This window comes from Ursus americanus, chromosome 22 (genome assembly GCF_024610735.1).
Source record: "Ursus americanus isolate L20-20 chromosome 22, mUrsAme1.1.p, whole genome shotgun sequence".
Classification (NCBI taxonomy): Eukaryota; Metazoa; Chordata; class Mammalia; order Carnivora; family Ursidae; genus Ursus; species Ursus americanus.
The window spans coordinates 293,886-312,707 of record NC_142148.1 but is presented as its reverse complement, the minus strand read 5'-3'; the positions used below and the strand labels follow the sequence as shown (position 1 = coordinate 312,707).

The following is an 18,822-nucleotide window of genomic DNA, read 5'->3' as shown; positions in this document are numbered from 1 at the left end:
ACTACACTCCCCAGGAAGCCATGCAAATCGGCGTGTCTACTGGGAGTTGTGGTCCAGCGCGGGGCGAGTGAGCGCGAGGCGGCGGCCGCCGGAACTACATATCCCATGATGCAGCGCGGCGACCGCGGGGGCCGGGGGTTTGAACGGAGGGTCTCCCGCCCGCGCTAGGGCTGCGTCGGCTGCGACGGGTGCGGGCGACGGCGACGAGCGGGGTAGGGGTCCAGGCCCGGAGGCTGAGGCTGGCGCGGCGGGCGCTGGGGGCCCTGCCCCCGAGGCGATGATGGGCAAGGAAGAGGAGATTGCGCGGATCGCCCGGAGGCTGGACAAGATGGTGACCAAGAAGAGTGCGGTGAGGGGCGCGGGCCGCCAGGACCCCGGGACCCCCGCCCCGCCGACCCCCGCCGAGCCTGCCGAGCCCCCCTCAGGGTCGGGGAGACCACCCGAGGGGCAGGACGAGACCCCGTCCCAGCAAAGACTCCCGGGACGTGGGGAGACCCCCGTCGGTGGCCGAGACCCCTGCCCTGGGCCAGCCCTGCCCTTCACTCCGCACCCACGGCAGAGGCCGCAATCGGGACTGGACCCGGTCCCGGGAGCCGCCCTCTCTGGACTCAGACCCCAACTACCAGGCCGAGACCCCGCAGACCTGAGATCCGTCTCCTTCCTTGCCCCTAACTCCAGACTACCCCCCGCCCCAACGCTACCGGAGCCCGGCCAGCGGAAGCATCCCTCGGTCCCGCCCTCCAGGCCTTGCCGACGCCCCAGCCTGTTCAGAGCTTTCGTACTGGCTGCCCCGCCCCCCGTGTCTTTCTCCTTGTCAGCCTGGCCATCCTCACGGTTCACCCCCACCCCCAGCCCCAGCCCCAGGACCCTCCTCAGAGCCTCATCCCCGACTCAGAGCTCTCTGTCCCACCCTAGGCCTCCCACGTCCTTTCTCAGCCTGCAGGAGTTTGGAGTGAGACTGGACCCCCTTTTCCTCCCCAGAGCTACAGCGCTTCCCTTACCTCTGTTCGGCCTGGGGCTGATGGCCCTCATCATCCCCCTTCACAAGCAGGCCAGAGGCCTTTCCTGGTGGACAGGCCCCCTTTTTTCCTTGTATCTGCCCCTGCCCTGCAAGAACAGGTTTCCCTAATAAATTCTTTCCCTTCTGTAGCCAGGACTCAGCCGGCAGCAACCGGGGAGTGGGTAGATACATAGAGACCCTTGGGATAGATCCCTGGGAGGTCGGGTGAGCCTGGCCTGGTGATAGAGCCCCTGGCCAGCTGTGCTCACTGTGCTGCCCGGCCTCTGTTGTCCTGTGGCCAGTGAGTCTTTGGAGGAGGCTGTGCAGTGGTCTCTAAGAGGAACTAGGTAGATGGGGTTCCAATTTCAGCCCCTTTTCAGCATAGCCTCATATGGAAGCATCCTTGGTGGGTGGTACCTTTCTTTAGGATGTTGGGAAGGGTCCTGGCTGGCTCCCTGAGAGGCTCAATAAACACAACCTGGTGCCCCCCAGACTGTGAGCAGCTAGTTAGGGTGTTGGAAGAGGCTCGATCACAGGCTCGAGATGCCTGGGCAGCCACTGCAGGACTGTCTGCTTGCTCCGGTAGCTTTGGGTGTTTTTTTGGGTTAAGCAGGCTTGTCCTGGGTTCCCGTTGACCAGATTCTGGACAGAGGTCTACGCTGGCCCCTAAAAGAGAGCTGGCTCCCACTCATTTGTTCATCCAGCAAACAGCAGCCCCCTACACACACACACACACACACACACACACACACACACACACACACAGAGATAGAGAGAGAGAGAGAGAGAGAGAGGGACAGTGTTCACACCCCTGGGAGGCCGTGGGCAGCACAGAAAAGGGTGTGGGAACAACCTAGAGCTGTTCCAGAGATGACCGGAGAAAGAAGCTGCTACCTCTCTTGAAAGAGATAAAGAACACCCCCCAGGTGGGGTCACCCACGGAGGGCAGGGTGGGGTGAGGCAGAGCTGGGGGAAGGTATATCCAGGTGGAAGCACAGCAGAGCATGAGGAGGGGGAGTTGACCACCCTCTGGACCAGGAAGGCGCCTAGAGGGTTTGGGGGTACTGTGGCATGGGCAGTGAGAGATAGCAGACGTCCCAGTGCCTGGGAGGCTCCTTCGGGGATTTGGGACCCATGATTGGGAAGTCAGGAATTGTGTTTCTGCCTCTGGTGTGGAGCCCGCAGAAAACTGATCAGTGAGCAGCACTGTCTTTGGCTCAGACAACCATCTTTTTATCCTGAGGAGGTCACACAGGGCTGCACAGCCTGAGGGGCAGGACCTGCTGGGGGTGAGGTGCAGGGGACTGCTGAGCACAGATGTCACCCAGATGGGGGGGGGGGTGGTTAGCGTAGGGCCAGCCCTTCCCACGGCCTGGGCTGCAAGACATGAGCGTGGTTGGGTCAGGTTCCTTCTGCCCCCTTTATGTCAAGGGAAAGACCCCCACGTTAAAACATCAGTGTATTAAGGGAAACATCTGAAGAAAGCAAAGCAGGGGAGGAGGATGGAGGTGTTGCATGGGGTGTGGTCACAGTTTTAAGTAGGAGGGGATTTGCCAAGAAGGTGTCCTTTGAATAAACTGTAAAGACAGAGGGTACAAATCTGTAGATATTTGGGAGGTGTTTCTGGCAGTGGGGGCAGCAGGTGCAAAGGTCCTGGGGCGAGCAACTTCACACTTGGGAACCTTAAGCTGAGCCTGGAGTGGAGAGAGGAGCCCATTTGTGCATGGCCTTGGTGTGGGGTGGGAGGGGCGGAGGGGGGGCTTTGAAGAAACACATGGGAGGTGGGAGGGTCTAGAAGGAGAAGGTGGCTGGCCTGAGGGTTAAGGCAAGGCCTGGAGGATTGATGAAGGGTGGGGCCATGGGACTTGAACCTGGGTGTGGGTGTAGGTGTGATGGGAGTGGAGTGTTTGGCCTCTGCAGGGGCTACTGACCTTGCCCGGGATAACCCCTCTCGGCTGTTGGGTGGGCCACTTCAGGGAGAAGCTGCCCAACCCACCACGAGGGACGTGAGACGGGGGAGTGAGCACCCCTGGGGTACACCTTCACCTGGGTGTGGCCCTCCTGCTGGGGAGGGGCTGCGCTCCTTGGAGCTGTTTCCCCACAGCCATGGTTTGGTCAGTGACCCAAAACACTGGGACTGAGTTTGCCAAGCCGCTTTCCTTCTCATTCTAGCCCTTCCTGGGCGTCTGACCCCTGGTGGATCTCCAAATTGTTACTCCTTGTGCCCCCCCCACCCTCTTGTAGAGGAGGAGGCGGCATTGTCCATCGAGACCTGGAAGCCATTTATGAAGGTCCCCCTTCTCCTTCCAGGAGGGAGCCATGGACCTGCTGCGGGAGCTGAAGGCCATGCCCGTCACGCTGCACCTGCTGCAGGTAGGGCCCTGCCTGCCTCCTGCCTGGGACAGCTCCTGGGCACCTGGCCGGGCTTCCTGGCCCCTGCCCCGGGGCCTTGCTTGACACAAATGTCTGTCCTGGAGGAGACGGTCCCTGCCTGTTTCTGTTGCTCAGGAAGACAAAGGGGCATCTAAGGATAACCCACCCTGTTTCTCGCTGAGGCTCCTAGGTTCCACATATGGGACAGTAGCCCTTGGAAGGGGTATCTACCTCACGAGCTGGCACCCAGCCCCTGCCCCTTGGGAGCCTCGGAGGGTCTGTGAGGAGGGTCTCATTGCCATCCCCCCAGCCCAGGCTGCTTGCCTTGTAGTCTACACGCGTCGGCATGTCTGTCAACGCCTTGCGGAAGCAGAGCTCCGATGAGGAGGTCATCGCGCTGGCCAAGTCTCTCATCAAGTCCTGGAAGAAGCTCCTGGGTGCGGGTCAGGCGGTGCGGGCTGGGAGCTGGGGCCCCTCGCTGGTCAGCACTGTGTAGGGTGCTGGCAGTGCTGTCCCTGAGCCAGGGCCCCCTGGGAGTGGGGGTGTTCCAGAACTGGTCCGGGAAGGCTTGGGGCTGGGACGACAGGGAATCCATTGAGAGCAAGGAGAAAAGAACGCTGAAGGCAGTAGCAGGACTGCACCGAGGGTGGCCGGGGGTCCTGGAGGGAGCTGGTGTGGGCGGGGGTCATACAGAGAGAGGGGTCATTGCGGCTAGAGGGCAAAGAGCCGGAGGAGATGTGGGGGGACAGGAGGAGGGGAGAAAGCTGGGGGGCAAGGGAGAGAGGAGGAGAAGGGGGGCATAGGCATTCAGATGGGACGGGGCAGTGGAGGTGGCAGGGATGCCCACCTTGGGACCCTGAGGCCCCCCTCCCTTCCCAGCCTTTCCTGGGCTCTGTCCAAACCCTTGCGAAATAGAGTTTTGTGTCCTGGGTCTCTCTGGTCCTGTGGCCATAGCCTGGGAGTAGGACAGTGTGTTTATTCTGGTGGTGTGGGGAATGCGCCTCACCCAGTGGCCCCAGCACATGCTCAGGCTTCAGGAGCCTTGTGGGGGATGTGCTCGGTGGAGGGCCATTCGCTGTGACCCCCAAGGTCCAGTTGGGGAATGACCACGCCTGGTTTTGTCCACGTCCAAACACTTCGTCTGTGGGAGCTGTCACTCAGTGGGCTCCGGACTCAAGGGTCACTTTGGGCAGATGGGATGGCAGACCCCAGAGAGGCCTCCTAGGTGGCCTGTTTGAGTTGGGTAGGAAAGGGGTGTGGGGGCTGTCTTGGGACCTTCTGAGGAGGAAGGACAGAGGGCCCCCGTGTAGAAGGCTCGGCACTGGGGGCTCGGGTGGGGTTAGGGCGGGTGGGCTAGGGCTGGTGGTTTGACTGAGGCTGTGCCTTGGTGGTGATCTGCTCCCCTCCCTGGCCTGGCCCTGCCCTCTGGTTCCGCCTTCCCCTAGCCAGCCTCCCCCTTTCCTGGCACCTGCAGATGCGTCAGATGCCAAAGCCAGGGAGCAGAGGAGGGGCGGGCCTCTGCCCACATCATCCTCGAAGGAGGCCACCGAGGCCAAGGACTCCAGGTACTGCATCTGGAAGACTGGTGCTCGCCCTCCTGCCTCCAGCACAGACCCCTGTCCCTCTCGCTCGGCAGATGAAGTGCAGGATTCCCTGTGCCCTGGGGCTGCTGAGGCCATCCGAGGGAACACATCAGCCTTTTCAGTTCCTCGGGAGGGACTTTCCCCCGGGAGCCGTGCCTGGCCTGGTTGGGCCTCTTGCTGCTCAATTCTCTTCCAGAGCTCCTCTGGACCCTGTGTCTTTCCAGCCCCAACCATCTGTGGGTGAGGCTGTGTCCACCCGGCTGCACGGAGAGCCATGTGGGAGCCCTGTGCCGCCATCCTACAGCTCCACGTCCGTGTCCCGGGGTCTGGTTTTCCCTGGCCAGCTCTGGCTGAGCAGCGCCCTTAGCCTGGGTCACACTGCTGCTGAGGCCTTTTCCCCTTGGGTGCCCCAGGCTACAGCATGATGCGAGCTCTGGGGGCACTGAGGCCTCACTGCTGCGGCCCTAGGGAGGGCAGTCATGGAGACGGGGTCCTCACAGGGACAGGCTGTGGCCCATGGGCTGCTTTGGGCAGAGGTGGTGGGCGGCCGGCAAAGGCTGACTTCTAGATTCAGTGTAGTTGTGCAGGGCTGTGGGTTCATCTACCTGTCTGCTCCTTTCCCCCCGGGAGACCCCTGCTCCCCCTGACTCATGTGGGGGTCATGAGACGCAGGGGTGTGAGGGGAGGGCTGGGTAGACTTTGTCATCAGGCAGCTTGTGGGGAGTGCCCAGCCCTTCAAGAGGCCTCCATGCTGGATGGGGCGAACCCCAACACTGTCTGCCTTTCCCTGGAACGGCCGCTGGTCTTGAGCAGTGTGACCCTGTGCTCTGGCCTCCTGGAGGGCAGGGACCCTTACGGGGGTACTGCCCCCGTGGTGCCCTCATCTGGAAAGTATGCCCCACCTGATGGGCCTTACTGCCTCTGGCCAACTGGGCAGACCCCTAGGGCATGCTGGGCCGGACTGCAGGGGGGCAGGACCATGGGCTGCCGTCGAGGTAGAAGAAACAGGATTTGGGGGATTGTGGCTGTGCCATTGGCTTTTCTGGGGACCTGTGTGTCATGGGGGTGCACATGGCCTGAGTGGGCCTGTCTTTCTCCAGCCGCAAGAGGCCAGAGCTGCCCAGGATGCCGTCGGCCCCAAGGATCACTACGTTTCCCCCGGTGCCGGTCACCTGCGATGCCGTGCGTAACAAGTGCCGTGAGATGCTGACCGCTGCCCTGCAGACAGACCGTGAGCGCCCCTGACATGCACCCCGAGTCCTGGGGTGGCCTGGACTCTGCCTGTCCACAGAGGCCTGAGTTCAGAGAGATCTCAGGGACAGCCCTCTCCCCCAGCCCATTGCAGCTGACCCCAGGTGGGGGGCAGGGGGTCTTTGGGGTTACCGGAGCACCTGGATCCTGGGCCTCAGGTGCTGGGCAGGCTGGAAGTGGGGTGCAACGAGTGGAGCGGCTAGTCAGGGCTGCCTCTTGCAGGTGATTATATGGCCGTTGGTGCGGACTGCGAGGGCCTGTCGGCCCAGATTGAGGAATATATCCTTTATGCAGGGGTTTGGGGCCTGGGGGTTTCTGGTAGAGTCGTGAGGACAGCTAGGCCCGGCTTCCCCTGGTGGCCATGGCCTCAGCGCCCTCACTAGGCGGTTGGTCAGTTGACCAGGAGGGCCCTCCCTGGACCTGCTGGGGGACTGATTCTGCCTGCTGGTGGGGCCTGGGTCAGTGGGGTTTTGAACCTGCAGCCGGGCTTCCACTGTGGGGGCCCCACTCAGCAGCCCCTCCCCTCGCTGCCAGGAGTGGGTGGGCAGACTGAGTTGCTGGGGTCCCCTTTCCCTCACCGGCCTCCCTTGGCTGGCCCCATGGGGTGGGTGAAAGGCAGCAGCCCTGGCCTCTGATAGGTCCTTAAACACCGGCACGCATCTTCCGGGACGTGGGGAACACGGACATGAAGTACAAGAACCGTGTGCGGAGCCGTATCTCCAACCTGAAGGATGCCAAGAACCCCGACCTACGACGGAACGTGCTGTGTGGCGTCATAACCCCCCAGCAGATCGCGGTGATGACCTCGGAGGTGAGTCCTGCTGCGGGGCTGGGGGTGCTCCCTGGGCACGGCAGCAAGTCCATGGCTCCTTGCCCAGGAGATGGCCAGTGACGAGCTGAAGGAGATCCGGAAGGCGATGACCAAGGAGGCCATCCGAGAGCACCAGATGGCCCGCACGGGGGGCACACAGACGGACCTGTTCACCTGCGGGAAGTGCAGGAGGAAGAATTGCACCTACACGCAGGTGCGCCCCGGTCACCTGGCCGCACGCTCCCTGGAGCCTGCATCTGCCCCTGCCCCGGGGCTGGGGGGCCGGGTCCACTGAGCCCTGGACACACGCACCATGAATGGTACCAGGACTCCAGAGTCGGCTTTGGGACCTCCTCCCTTGCCTGCACCCCTGGTGCCCAGTAAGCAGCGTCTCGGAGTGGTTTGCTCTGAGCACTAAAATCGGGGGCCCGGCCTCCCCCAGCATGGAGGGGCCCCAATATTGGCCGGTGGGTGGGTGTGCTGTGCTGCCTGGCAGTGGCCACAGGACAATGCTCAGACCCATGGAGGCGGACACTGATGTGGACCTCAAGATAGGTGAGGGGTCCCTGGTAAGGGGAGAACGGCTCACCCAGGGGGTGAGGAGCTACGACGCCAGCACTGCCTGAGGATATGGGTAGCTTCCCCACGTTGTAACTCCAGGAAAGACCTGCATCTCGGGGCCTCCTCCTCCAAGTGGCTGAGTCCCTGGGCTGGGGGTGGCCCCCTCTCACCTCTCAGGTGCAGACCCGCAGCTCTGATGAGCCCATGACCACCTTCGTCGTCTGCAATGAGTGTGGAAATCGCTGGAAGGTATGTGGGGCCTTCTCTGGAGGTGGGTGTCTCCAACCCCCCAGGTGTGAGACCCATGTGACACAAGATGGGGGACAGCCATGCCCAGCCAGCCTCCTGGGGCTTCAGAGCACGTGGGTGGAGCCCCCAGCTCTGCCTCCCGCCCTGCGGGGTCCTGGAGCCCATGTGGCGGACGCCTCTCCTCTGTCTGCTGCAGTTCTGCTGAGCCCTCCTTGAGACGTGTTTGAAGCCTTGGGCTGTGGCCAGCACATTGCCACGGCCTTCCCTGCGTCCTCTGTCGACAGACACCGCTTCTCGAGATCCGCCCTGTGCCCACCTGAACTTCCCCAGAGGGCCGTGTACCCTGCTCCCCCACCTTGCCTGCAGTACACCTTTCTTCCTCTTTCCCCCAAATCATTAAACGTTTCTTTTTGCCATTGTGCTGTTTCCGGCCCTTGGTTCTGGTGGACCACGCATGGTCTGTGCTGTGAGCTGGGTCCCCCCCCCCCCCCCGCCACGGGGTACGATGACCCCCCTCCTTGGGATCGGGTGACACTTAGGTTTGGCCCCAATGGAGCAGAGGTGGGGGAAGAGCCCGTGGGTCTTCAGAACACTGGGGGCTGACTCTGCCTGGGTGTGCCTGTGGACGAGGGGCAGGTGCTGGGGGTACAGAGCACGGGTGTGGGCAGAGGGGGCCTTCGGCACACGGAGGACCCAGAGTCTCCCGAACCTCCCTGGGCACCGTAGCTCAGGTCCAGGGCTTATGGGCAGGAGGCCACGTCTGGGTCCTCACCCTGACCCTCTGCTCCTGACGATGGAGGGGATGGTGTGGGCACTAGACCTGCTACAGCTTTGAATCGCTTTGCCTCCCAGAAATTTGGGCAATGAGAGGGCAAGCGCGTGCCTCGTGGAGGCCACCCCATCAGCGTCCTGCCCTAGCCTTGGCACCCTCCCTGGGGCAGGGTCTCCTCTGCTCCCTGCACTAGGTCTGGGACGGTTCTTCTCCTCGAATCTCCCCCCAGATGTGGAAAGAAAGGAGAGATGTTTGCTTTAAAAATATCTTCAATAATAAGATCCTACTTTGAATGAAGAAGGAAGAGAGAGAAATATGAAAACATCCTTTTCTTTCTTTGATAAAATACAGTAAGGACATGTTTCCAGGTTTAAAATTAATGAAAATATAAAAAAGAAACTGGCTCCTGTTGCCTTGAGCCTAGTTCTGAGGTTCTGGGTCTGATGGGGATGCAGACAGCTTTGATCGGAGGGTCTCCGCTATGGTACAACTAGGCCATACGGAGGTTCTACTTCCCATCAGAGGCATTTCTCAAGGTCCCCCGCTGCCTGGGGAGGAGGCCCAAGTGAAGCTGCTGGGTCCGTGATAGCTCCTGGGAGGGTCCCTCTCCCCAGGCAGGAGCCCCAGCAGGAGCGCTTGGCCAGCCAGCGGGGAGCCGGTTGGGGAGGGGCCGCACACCTGCCCCTTAGCAGGACCTCAGGGTACTAGGTCCCTTGGGTAGAGGGGGCTCCAGTCTGGGACTGCCCCAGGGGTGCCGGGCCCCCGCGGGCGTGCCGGACACCTGCGGACACATGCTTGCGCGGATAACCGAGTCTTTGCCCACCGGAGGGGTGCCGCGTCTGTGCGGCTGTGGGGGCAGCCTAGGCCTCGTGGGAGGACTGGGAGCCGCCCCGGAGCAGCAGGGCGCGGTAGGTGGGGGAGCCGAGGAAGCGGGGGTAGGAGTCGCGGTGCATGAGCGTGTAGATCTGCAGCTGCGCGTCGTCGAACGTGTGCGCGGACGGCTCCTGCATCTTCCTGTTGATGCCCTCCCGCACCCGGGAGTCCAGGCTCACCTGCGGGACGGGACGCCGGGGTCAGGGCCCAGGGCGTGGCCCCAGCCCCCAACCCCGCCCCGGGTCCCCACGGCGGTGCACCTCCTTGGGGGACAGGATGGACACGTAGTCCTCGTAGATGAGCCTGGCCTTCTCGTCCACCACGTGCTGGTCGGCCTCGGCCTTGAGCTCCTCGCAGGCCAGCCAGAAGAGCATGTTCTCCTCGCTGTACTCCGTGCGCAGGAACTCCCGGAACACGCTTCGTCCCGCCGGGCTGTGCATCAGCTTGTCGAACGACTGCGCCCAGCTCCGCACGTCCTCAGGGCTCGGCGTGGCGCTGTGGGCACCCCGCCAGGCCGGGTCAGGCCCGCACCCCCGCCACCCAGAACCGCGCGCGCCCGGCCGGCCACACTTACCATGCCTCGCAGCTGGGGAGAGGCTGCCGCTTGTCCTCCCGGGAGGCCCGCCACGCTCGCCGCCGCTCTTCATTCCTACCCACAGAGAGAAAGGTGGCAGCGGCCTCCGGGGAGCCCTGGCCTTGGTGCGCACGTGTGACGCACACACACGCGCGGGGCGTGGGGCTCTCAGCTTACACGTAAACCGCTGCGGGCGGGAGGCTCTGGGGTCTGCTCCTTCCACGCCCTCCAGGGAAGGAGCGTCTGCACCTGCGGCCCACCAGCCCTCCCGTTTCTCCCTGGGACCGAGGCTGTTTCAGGGGTGTTCAGGAGACCTCTGGGACTGCACCGATGCCTTGTGTGCCTCCTTGACCTGACCTCCCTGGCCTGACCTCGGCCGCCACCCGTCTCCCAGAGCCTCAGTGATGCAGTAGGAAAGCCCCAGCCTGTGTGTGTGCCTGCTGATTCTCCCCCAGGGACCGTTCTCCCCCCCCTTGGCTCTTCACGCGGTGTCAGTGCTGGCTTCCATAGCCATGCCTCCAGCCAGATCCCCCTCCAGGGCCACCGAAACGTGTAACGGACATCTCAAACCCAAGCAGCCAGACAGAACTCTGTTCCTCTCCTACCCTACCCTACCAAACTCTCCGTCGGCCTGCACAGCCAAAGTCTTACTGTGTCCTAATTCTTCATGGCCCCCCTCTCCCGTCTCAGGGCTGAAACTGCTCACGGGTCCGCGGAAACCCCTTTGAGGCCGTCTACTCAGCAGCCACGGGCTGGAAGCCTGAATAGGGCCAGACCTCTGTCAGACCTGAAAACTCCCAACAGCTTCCCCCAGGCCTACAGGACCCCGTTGCCACCTGGGGGTCCCACACCCGCCCTCTGGCAGACTACTCTGGAAGCTCATCCCTGTTGTCCCCGGGCCAGGTCCCCGCTCAGGGTCCCTCTGTCTAACAGTGTGTAGGGTGTGCTCTGTCTCATCCCTCTGTAGGACCCAGGGCCAGCTCAGGCGGGGCCACAGTGGCGTCAGCATGTGCCGAGTACACGGACAGATGAGTGCACGCACGGTGGGCTGGCCAGGTGCCTGCACACGGACGCACCCTTGGACACACCAGGCATGAAACCCACACATGCAGAGGGGTCTGGGCACTGGCCATGGGTCAGCAGGGCCCAGCAGCCCCTGGATGAGAGGCCTCCTGCCTTGAGGTAACTCCTCGGAAGCCATCTGAGGGTCTGGGGGCAGGACCTGGGGCCCCACGTCTGCACAGCCCGCCCCTCCCCCCCCGGCCCTGCCCCCCTCCCCCCAGGCCCCCTCCCCCCAGGCCCCACATACCAGGAACAGCCACAACAGCAGCACCAGCACAGGCAGCAGGGGCTGCGGCTGGGGGCAGCCGGGGGGGGCCGCGTCATGACTGGACATCGAGGGGGGCTGGTCTGCCTCCTCTGGCCCTACGTGCTGGCGACATGGGGGCTTCCTCAGCTCCAGGCCAGAACCTGGGGCCCGCACGCCTCCTCCCTGACTCCCCTTGGTGGTCACCCCCCCCCCCCCGCTGGCCTCCCAGGCGGTCAAGAGCCTCCCAGCTCTTCGTCCCCCCGCCGCCCCCGGTTCCCACAAGGGGGGCAGAGGCAGGGGTGGAGGTGGTGCACCTGCTTCTCAGTCTCATGCGGGGTGGGCATGGGTGGGTGGAGGAGGTTGCCCGGGCTCCGTGGTGCTGGCTCCGGGACCCTCACCACAGCCTGGGAGTCTGAGAAGAGAGGTGGAGGTTCTCACTGAGAACCTGGGGCTACAGCCGCCACTTGTCTCCTGGAAGGAGTCCTGAGAGTGTCTCCCTCCTCCCAAGAGCCCTGAGGGGCCTGCCCCCTGCCCCCCGCTTCAGGCCACTCTGTTCAGGCTCCTACCTCCGCCCCAGCCTACACCAGGCCTGTGAGCAGGGACAGGTCAGTGAGGAGGGGGCCCCAGACAAGATCTCCACAGGAGGTTCCGGGACACCCCCATTTGCTCGGTCCCTGGGAAGCCGGAAGTCTGGGTTCCTCTTTCTTGGTTTCCGGCTCCTGGCCCCTCCCAAGGGGACTGGGGGCCCCAAGAGTCTGGGGCTATCAGGTTAATGCATAAGGGTGGTGGTCAGACATTTAGACCCCCTCCCCAGCTCCCTCCACTCTGGGTTTTCTGTAGGGGGTGGGGGAGGTGGGGAGGGTTGCTCCCCACCAGGAGTCCAGATCTGCTCTGTTTGCAGCTGACTAGGCCTGCAGCATGGAGAAGAGTGAGGCAGGACCTTCTGAGGGTGTGGGGAATGGAGCAGGGCATGGGGGAGGAGGGCCATGAGCCTCCTGGGGACCCATGGCTCCTAGGTCCTAGATGCTGCCCCTAGGGCCCCAACCCCCGCTGGTACCATACCACATCCAGGGTTTCTCAGCCTCCCTTCCCTCCACCCCCACCAGGCTGTGGAAACCAGTGTGGCCTGGGTGCCAGTAGGGGAAGGGAGTGGGGGTAGCAATGGGTTGGGGTGTCTTGCTCCCCAGGTTAGAGATGCGGGATCCCTGGAGGGGGTGAGGGCCAGCATTCTTTTCAGTGTCTGTATCCACGTTTCATGGTGGAGGCGTGCAGGGGGCACTGGGCCCTGGAGCCCAAAGCCAGGGTGAAGAGCCTGACCCCCCCACCCCCACCCTGGGCGAGGCCAACCACAGATTCCATTGTTCCCGCCAGGGTGGGCAATCCATGCCCTGGGGGCAGTTTTGAACGCTTTCCCATCACAGCCCCCATCACAGCCCCGTCTGTGCCCACCTTGGCCTAGGTGAGGACCCACAGGGCCTGGGGTTCCCCTGCACTGCTGACAAGGACCTTCCTGAGCCACCCAGTCCTGCCCCCTGCCCCCCCCCCCCCCCCCGGTGTTGGCGGTCCAGAGGCTCATGACTTACTTTCACTTTATTTTCTCATGTAATTATCATCCTCCCTGCTGCCCCCATCCCTCAGCTTGTGGACTTTCAATCCCCGTTTGGTCCGTGTTGGGCTCTTGGGGTCTCCCAGGGTAGGAGGGAAGGGTGGGTGCTCCTGGGCTGGACAGCTCCTGGAGCAGGGATGACGGGACTGTGTGTGTCAGGGTACACTTGGAGCACCCCTGCCTCCCGGGCTCGGGCACACAGAGGCCCTGCCCTGACCCAAATCTAGGGGCAAAGCGTAGGGTACCCTGGGGCTGAGGCCCCTTACCAGCTACCTGGCTTGCCCTGAGATCATGGGGGAGGGGACCCCCAACCGGGTCTCACAGGCTCTCACAGGCTCGGGGCAAGCAGATGGGGAAGCAGCAGCCCCACAGTTTGCCTTTCCCTCAGGGGTCAAGCTTCTAGGGAAAGGAAGGGGTGTGGCAACCTCTGAGGTCTGGTAGCCAGGCAGAAAACTGCTCTTCCTCCTCTGCACCCCCACCCACTGTGAGTGGGGGCAGGGCCCTGTCCCCTCCCTAGCACCCAAAGACTCAGCTCTGAATTAGAGGAGGGGCTCTGTCTGGGGGTGCAGATCCAGGGGGGCCCTGGGGCTAGAGGCTACATTTGGGGTCAGTGTCTTCCGTCCCAGTTGCAGGCCTGGACCTGGCTCCCTCACCCTCCTTAGGCTGGCTGGGGTCACCTGTTCACCCACTCTCTCCTGAGGTGATACAGGGTCTGAATTGGGGTTCCTGCCCCTCATCCTGGCATTTGGGAGGGGACTCGTTCCCTTTTCCCAGCCCCTTAGGCTTTGGTCCCCAAGTCTGGGATGGGAGAGGCTGGACAGGCAGCAAAAGCCTGGCCTCTGGGGACAGAGGTTCCCTTGGGAGCGGCTGCTACTCTGCTCCACAGAAGGAAAAAGAACGTCCCTGAGCCCGCCCAGTCCAAAAAAAGAATAAGAAAATGTGACAATCCCAGAAAAAAATGCCATAACCTTTGGGCGGAGGGCTGACAGAGGGGCTCCTTTCTCTGCTTCTGATGGTACTCAGTACCTTTCCTGTCTGCTGCTCCCCATTCAATTGGTGGGGGAGCCCCAGCCTGACTCCTCCAAGGCAGGCCAGGTCTTTCTAACCCTGGTGACCCTTGCCCCCACCCCACCTCTGCAGTGGTGGGGGCAACCCAGTTCTCTCTTCCTCTCTCCGCTGGCAAGGTCTGGCCTGGTAGAGCTTGTCTCCTTTAGGGGCCCCTTCCTCCAGCCTCTGACGCCCCCACCCCTATCTCAAGGAACTCGCCATGGCGCCCCACTCACCATCGACCCAAAGGCGAGGTGGGGGCGGGAGGGGCCAGGTTCCCTCTGGGCCCCACCCTGGCTGCCGAAGGGGCGTGCACTGCAGCAGCAGGGACTCGAGTCAGACGGCAGGAGGTACTCCTGCGGCGTTCTGGAGGGAGGCCGGCGCCGGGAGCCCCCGATCAGCTGGGGCGGGGGGCGCAGCGCCTCCCCTGCGCCTTGCAGGGTGAGTGGCTGCCAGATCCAAGGGGGTAGGGGCGGGGGCGGACAGGGTGTCCCGCCTCGGCCCCTCCCCACCAGGCTGGGGGGGGGGCGGGAGACGCGGAAACCTGGGTTCTTCCGGGCCCCCCCTTTGAGCAATCACTTCCCCAGGCTTTGAGCTGCAGAAAAAGGGGAACCGGGTTGCAGCGCCCCCTCCCCCACGCGCGGGGGACTGGCTCCAGTCCCGCCGCGGCCCAGGGTCCACGTGGACCCCGCGGCTGGAGTCCTTGGGGTGCGGATCTGGGCGCCAGCTCCCGAGGCTCCCGCCCCGTACGGCCCCCGGGCCCCGGGCCGGGAGGGGCAGGGCCGCCGTCCTCAGCGCCGCGCGCGCGCGCACTCACCGGCCGCGCTCCCGAGCCGCTCGCGCCGCCGCTGCTGGCCCGCGCGCCCCGAGGTCCGGCCGGATCGTCGGGGAGGGGGCGCAGGGTGCAGTGCGCAGGCGCCTCGGCTGCACTTCCCCAAAGCGCGGGGCCGGGACTTCCTCGCGCGGGGAGGCGCCCGGCCCGCCCTGCCAGGCGCGCCCCGCCCCGCGCTCGCCTGGCCTTGTGCCCCATCCGCCCCCTCCCCACAACCCGGCAGATCCGGTGGGGCGCTCAGGTCCCCACCATCGCCTAGGGTAGCGCGTTGAGATGAGGTGCTAATAATGAAGCCTCTGGACCCAGGGCGGCCTGCGCTGGCACTGTAATAGATGGGGGTGTGGCCGTGTCCCCCACTCTGTGCAGGGGGGCCAGTCAAGCTTTGCCATTCTTGTGTGTGTTCATGAGACTTTGGTCCAGTGTTTGGCCACAGGAGCCCTCAAGGGGATCCTAGACGCTCCTTGCCCTCCAGGCCCATCCCTAGCCTCTCTGCTCTCGCCGGTAAAGTGGGGTTACGAGTGTGGTGACACCGTGCTCTAGGGCGCTTCCCAAGGAAAGTGGGTCCGATGCCGCGGTGCTGGTGGATGCTGGGGTATGGGTTCTTACATCTGGAGTCACCAAACGTTCCTGTCTGTGGGGCCTGGGTGAGGCTCTTCCAAAGCGTCCAGTTGCCCCAAGATGTCCTAAAGTTTAAAGCCACACCCTCCCATTTGCCACGGATGCCCTGTGCCTTTTCTTTGGCTGACTCTCCTGATATTTTATGATCCGTTACAGCGGTCAGTTAGATTTCTCATGCCAGCGTGCTTTGGGCCAGTGTCAGCGTGGCCCCGACACTGCTCTGGAAATGCTCTGCAGAGTGTCTGTGCCCCCTGGCCTTGGACCATGTGCATCTCCTGTCCCCCGTGCAGGCACTCAGCCCCGTGGGTTCCTGATGCCTGAGGCCGGCTCACAAAATGCCTTCCAGGGGCGCCTGGGTGGCTCAGCCGTTAAGTGTCTGCCTTGGGCTCAGGTCATGATCCCAGGGTCCTGGGACCAGCCCGCATCCGGCTCCCTGCTCGGCGGGAAGCCTGCTTCTCCCTCTCCCACTCCACCTGCTTGTGTTCCCTCTCTCTCTGAACCTCTCTCTGTCAAATAAATAAAATCTTAAAAAAAAAAAATGCCTTCCAGTTGCACAAGTCGATATGCACACGTTTCTCAGAACTCTTCAAGATGGAAAGGGAAGTGATTTTACATGTGCTCCTCATTCATTCAGCAATTATCTGGGTGTTCCCTGTGAGCCAGACAGTGGGCCCCAGCAGCAAGCGAGACCGACCAGCCCTGGGGCAGCCAAGAAACAGACTGGCAGACTGGGTTAGAGGTCAGGAGGGCTAAGGAGGGCCGCGGAGCAGAGGAGGGAGGTGTCACTCGGCGAAGGACAGTGTTGGCAGAACGGCAGGACGGGGGCCTTGGGAGAGTGGAGGCCAAGCTGGAGGAGAGTGTGGGACAAGGTCAGAGAGGTGAGAGGGGCCCTGGAGGCTGGGGTGCCTCCTGGTGTTTTGTGCTCAGGGGCCTTGGCTGGCATGACCACAGAGCTACTGGCTGCCAAGCTGACAGGCTGGCCAGGACAGGGCAGAGCCCAGAAGCCTGTCCAGACAGGAGGAGGTGGCTGCTGCTTATTTAGCCTACGTCATTGTCCTGAGAGGTCGGTCCCACAGTCAGGCCAGCACCTGTGCAACGCCACACAGCCAGGCTGATCCCACGGTGCTTGGTGTGTGTCTCCATCCTGAGAAATGTGCCACGCAGCTGAGCATGGGGAGAGGTCAGCATGCTTCTCTCCCCACTCATGCCATTCCCTACTCCCTCTGTCCTCCCAGCCCTCCATACACTGTGCCTTCTCTGGCCACTCACCCGTGTCCTCTGGCCACTTGGGTGTGCACTCCCTTCCCCTTGCCCCAGCTGTTTTGGGTGTCCTGCACCTTCTCTGTGAGTCTGTCTCTACACAGAGCATACACATATTCCATGGGAGGAGTCCAGACAGGCTGGGCAGGGACTTGTTCAAAGCCGTGCAGCAGGTATGGTGGATATGGGATTTAAATCCAGGACCCTCTGTCCAGAGCATGAGCGTGATTGCAGCTCCAGGAATGCACCTGACTCCTCACAGTCCCCAGTACACTGGGCCCTGGCCTGCATGCCTCACTCTTCCACAGCGGAGGACTCCTCTGGGCCCCACAGAAATGTCCTCAGCCACTTTCCCTGGCCTCCTGCAGACCTCGGGCCCCCCTCCCTGGTGTGGGGATCAAAGGGCCCCCCAGGTGTCAGCTCAGTGCCTGGTGCACAGCTGTCCGTGAGGCCACTCTCTTGCAGGTCTTCTCCACGGGGCTTTGTGCGGTCGCCCAACGAAGAGTGACCACACCCTTACGGAGCCTTCACTGTGCTCACTCACAGCCCGCGTGACACCCTCAAGATCTCTATTTTAAATATAAAGAAATGGAGACTCAGAGAAGAGACCGAGTGAGATATGCATTTACCAAACAGGTGAAATGGTCCTAGGTGGCCAGTACATCCCCGAGACAGAGTGCTGGGGTCCTGGGGAGTCAGGGCCGGCTGTCATCCTGTTCATGACAGGGTGTACGTGGACAGAGAGAATACCTCCCTTTCCCTGTCGATTTGTCCTCAACCCAAGCTACCTCCCCCCGCCCCATTCCTCTTTCCCCAGCTCCGCTCAACCGCCCACCCCCCACCACGACTGCCATGCATAGCTCTTGCCTTCCTCCCAGAGCTGCTGCAGACCCCAGCTCCATAAGCACTTGTGGGCTGGGACCAAGGCCAAGTGCAGCAACAGCACAGAAAGGGTGAAGGGTCAGGTGCAGGGGGAGAAGGGCTTACCGAGGGCCACTCAGCGGGCCTCCCTGGCACGGGTGGGGGCTTGTCTGAATCCTTTTGGCCCCCACCTCTGCAGCCAGCTAGGGACTAGGAGGGAAGAAAAGGGAGACGCGGCCAAGTTCTAGGCTCTGCAAAGAGCGCGTGTCAGGGAGCAGAGTTAAGTTCTCTAAGGGAAGGTCTGTCCAGAAAGTTGGGAGACTCTTCAGATCTAGGGCCTTTGCAGGAGGTGGGTTTGTTCAGAGTGGGATGGGTGTTGGGGCGCCTGGGTGGCACAGCGGTTAAAGCGTCTGCCTTCGGCTCAGGGCGTGATCCCGGCGTTCCGGGATCGAGCCCCACGTCAGGCTCCTCCACTATGAGCCTGCTTCTTCCTCTCCCACTCCCCCTTCTTGTGTTCCCTCTCTGGCTGGCTGTCTCTATCTCTGTCGAATAAATAAATAAATAAATCTTAAAAAAAAAAAAAGAAAAAAAGAGTGGGATGGGTGGTTTCCTTCCTGTATATGTGTGTCTGTGTGTAAGGGATGGAGCAGAGCCGGGGAACTCATTCAGAATGAAAAGGTGACTTTCTGTCTGGAGAAGTAGGGGCCTTCCTCCGGCAGTCTCCCTTTCCCCAGTCTCCCCCAGGCTCAGTCCCCTGGAGGACCTCCCGGGCACAGCCGGCTCCAAAGGCCACCCTTGGCTTGTGCAGTCACTCGTCCTGCCCAGAATGGCACCCTCCTCTCTGATCCCTGATGGAATGACCTACAATCTGGGGTTCCACTTGGGTCCCACGTTCTCCCTGAGTTTGCCCTTCACTCTGGGGTTGTGACAGTTGCCCCGCGCAATTCTCCCTCCTGCGCCCTCAGACCGGGGGCTCTCAGAGACTTGCAGGGCACCAGGCTGCCTGAGGGGGGCAGTGCGGGATTTGAGGGATTACCTGCGTCCTCTGTTACTCTGACTCCTGACTGCTGGCTTTGTTGGAAAGGCCCTGCTCTAGTATCCAGATGTCTGTGACACCGGATGCGGGGGAGGCAGCACACATACTCTCCCCTTCCCTCCCGGGGAGGGAACCTGGACAGAGGCAGCGTCACGACCAGGGGGCTCTTGGACAATGAGAACTTTATGTGGGAGGGTGGGGCGCCT

At 62.6% G+C, this 18,822-nt stretch overlaps 2 protein-coding genes across 3 annotated transcripts; one reads left to right on the top strand and one right to left on the bottom strand.

Moving 5' to 3' along the window:
• The first annotated feature begins 112 nt into the window (after positions 1-112).
• TCEA2 (transcription elongation factor A2) lies at positions 113-8,246 on the top strand. 2 transcript variants are annotated; one of them, XM_045794213.2, is made up of 10 exons: positions 113-349; positions 3,311-3,373; positions 3,705-3,810; positions 4,848-4,938; positions 6,057-6,187; positions 6,430-6,486; positions 6,864-7,018; positions 7,086-7,232; positions 7,757-7,828; positions 8,025-8,246. In XM_045794213.2, exons 1-10 carry the CDS (start codon positions 278-280, stop codon positions 8,031-8,033), a joined length of 903 nt encoding a protein of 300 aa, XP_045650169.1. In that variant the 5' UTR covers positions 113-277; the 3' UTR covers positions 8,034-8,246. The 2 variants fall into 2 exon arrangements, with proteins under 2 accessions (XP_045650169.1, XP_045650177.1); XM_045794221.2 differs by lacking the exon at positions 113-349 and having other exon boundaries at positions 3,684-3,810.
• Positions 8,247-8,914: 668 nt separating this feature from the next.
• On the bottom strand, positions 8,915-12,864 carry RGS19 (regulator of G protein signaling 19). Its single transcript, XM_045794179.2, is given in 7 exon segments — positions 8,915-9,652; positions 9,734-9,968; positions 10,048-10,122; positions 11,357-11,421; positions 11,423-11,479; positions 11,671-11,768; positions 11,923-12,864. Coding segments are annotated over 6 exon segments (654 nt in total). The 5' UTR covers positions 11,701-11,768; positions 11,923-12,864; the 3' UTR covers positions 8,915-9,460.
• Between the last annotated feature and the right edge of the window lie 5,958 nt (positions 12,865-18,822).

What these genes read in the sequence shown, in the direction of transcription:
- TCEA2 (XM_045794213.2), top strand. Translation starts at nt 278, where the DNA reads ATGATGGGCAAGGAAGAGGAGATTGCGCGGATCGCCCGGAGGCTGGAC. An exon ending in GTCGGCCCAGATTGAGGAAT is followed by an intron (nt 6,487 to 6,863) that starts ATATCCTTTATG and finishes AAACACCGGCAC; the next exon opens with GCATCTTCCGGGACGTGGGG. An exon ending in AGAATTGCACCTACACGCAG is followed by an intron (nt 7,233 to 7,756) that starts GTGCGCCCCGGT and finishes CTCACCTCTCAG; the next exon opens with GTGCAGACCCGCAGCTCTGA.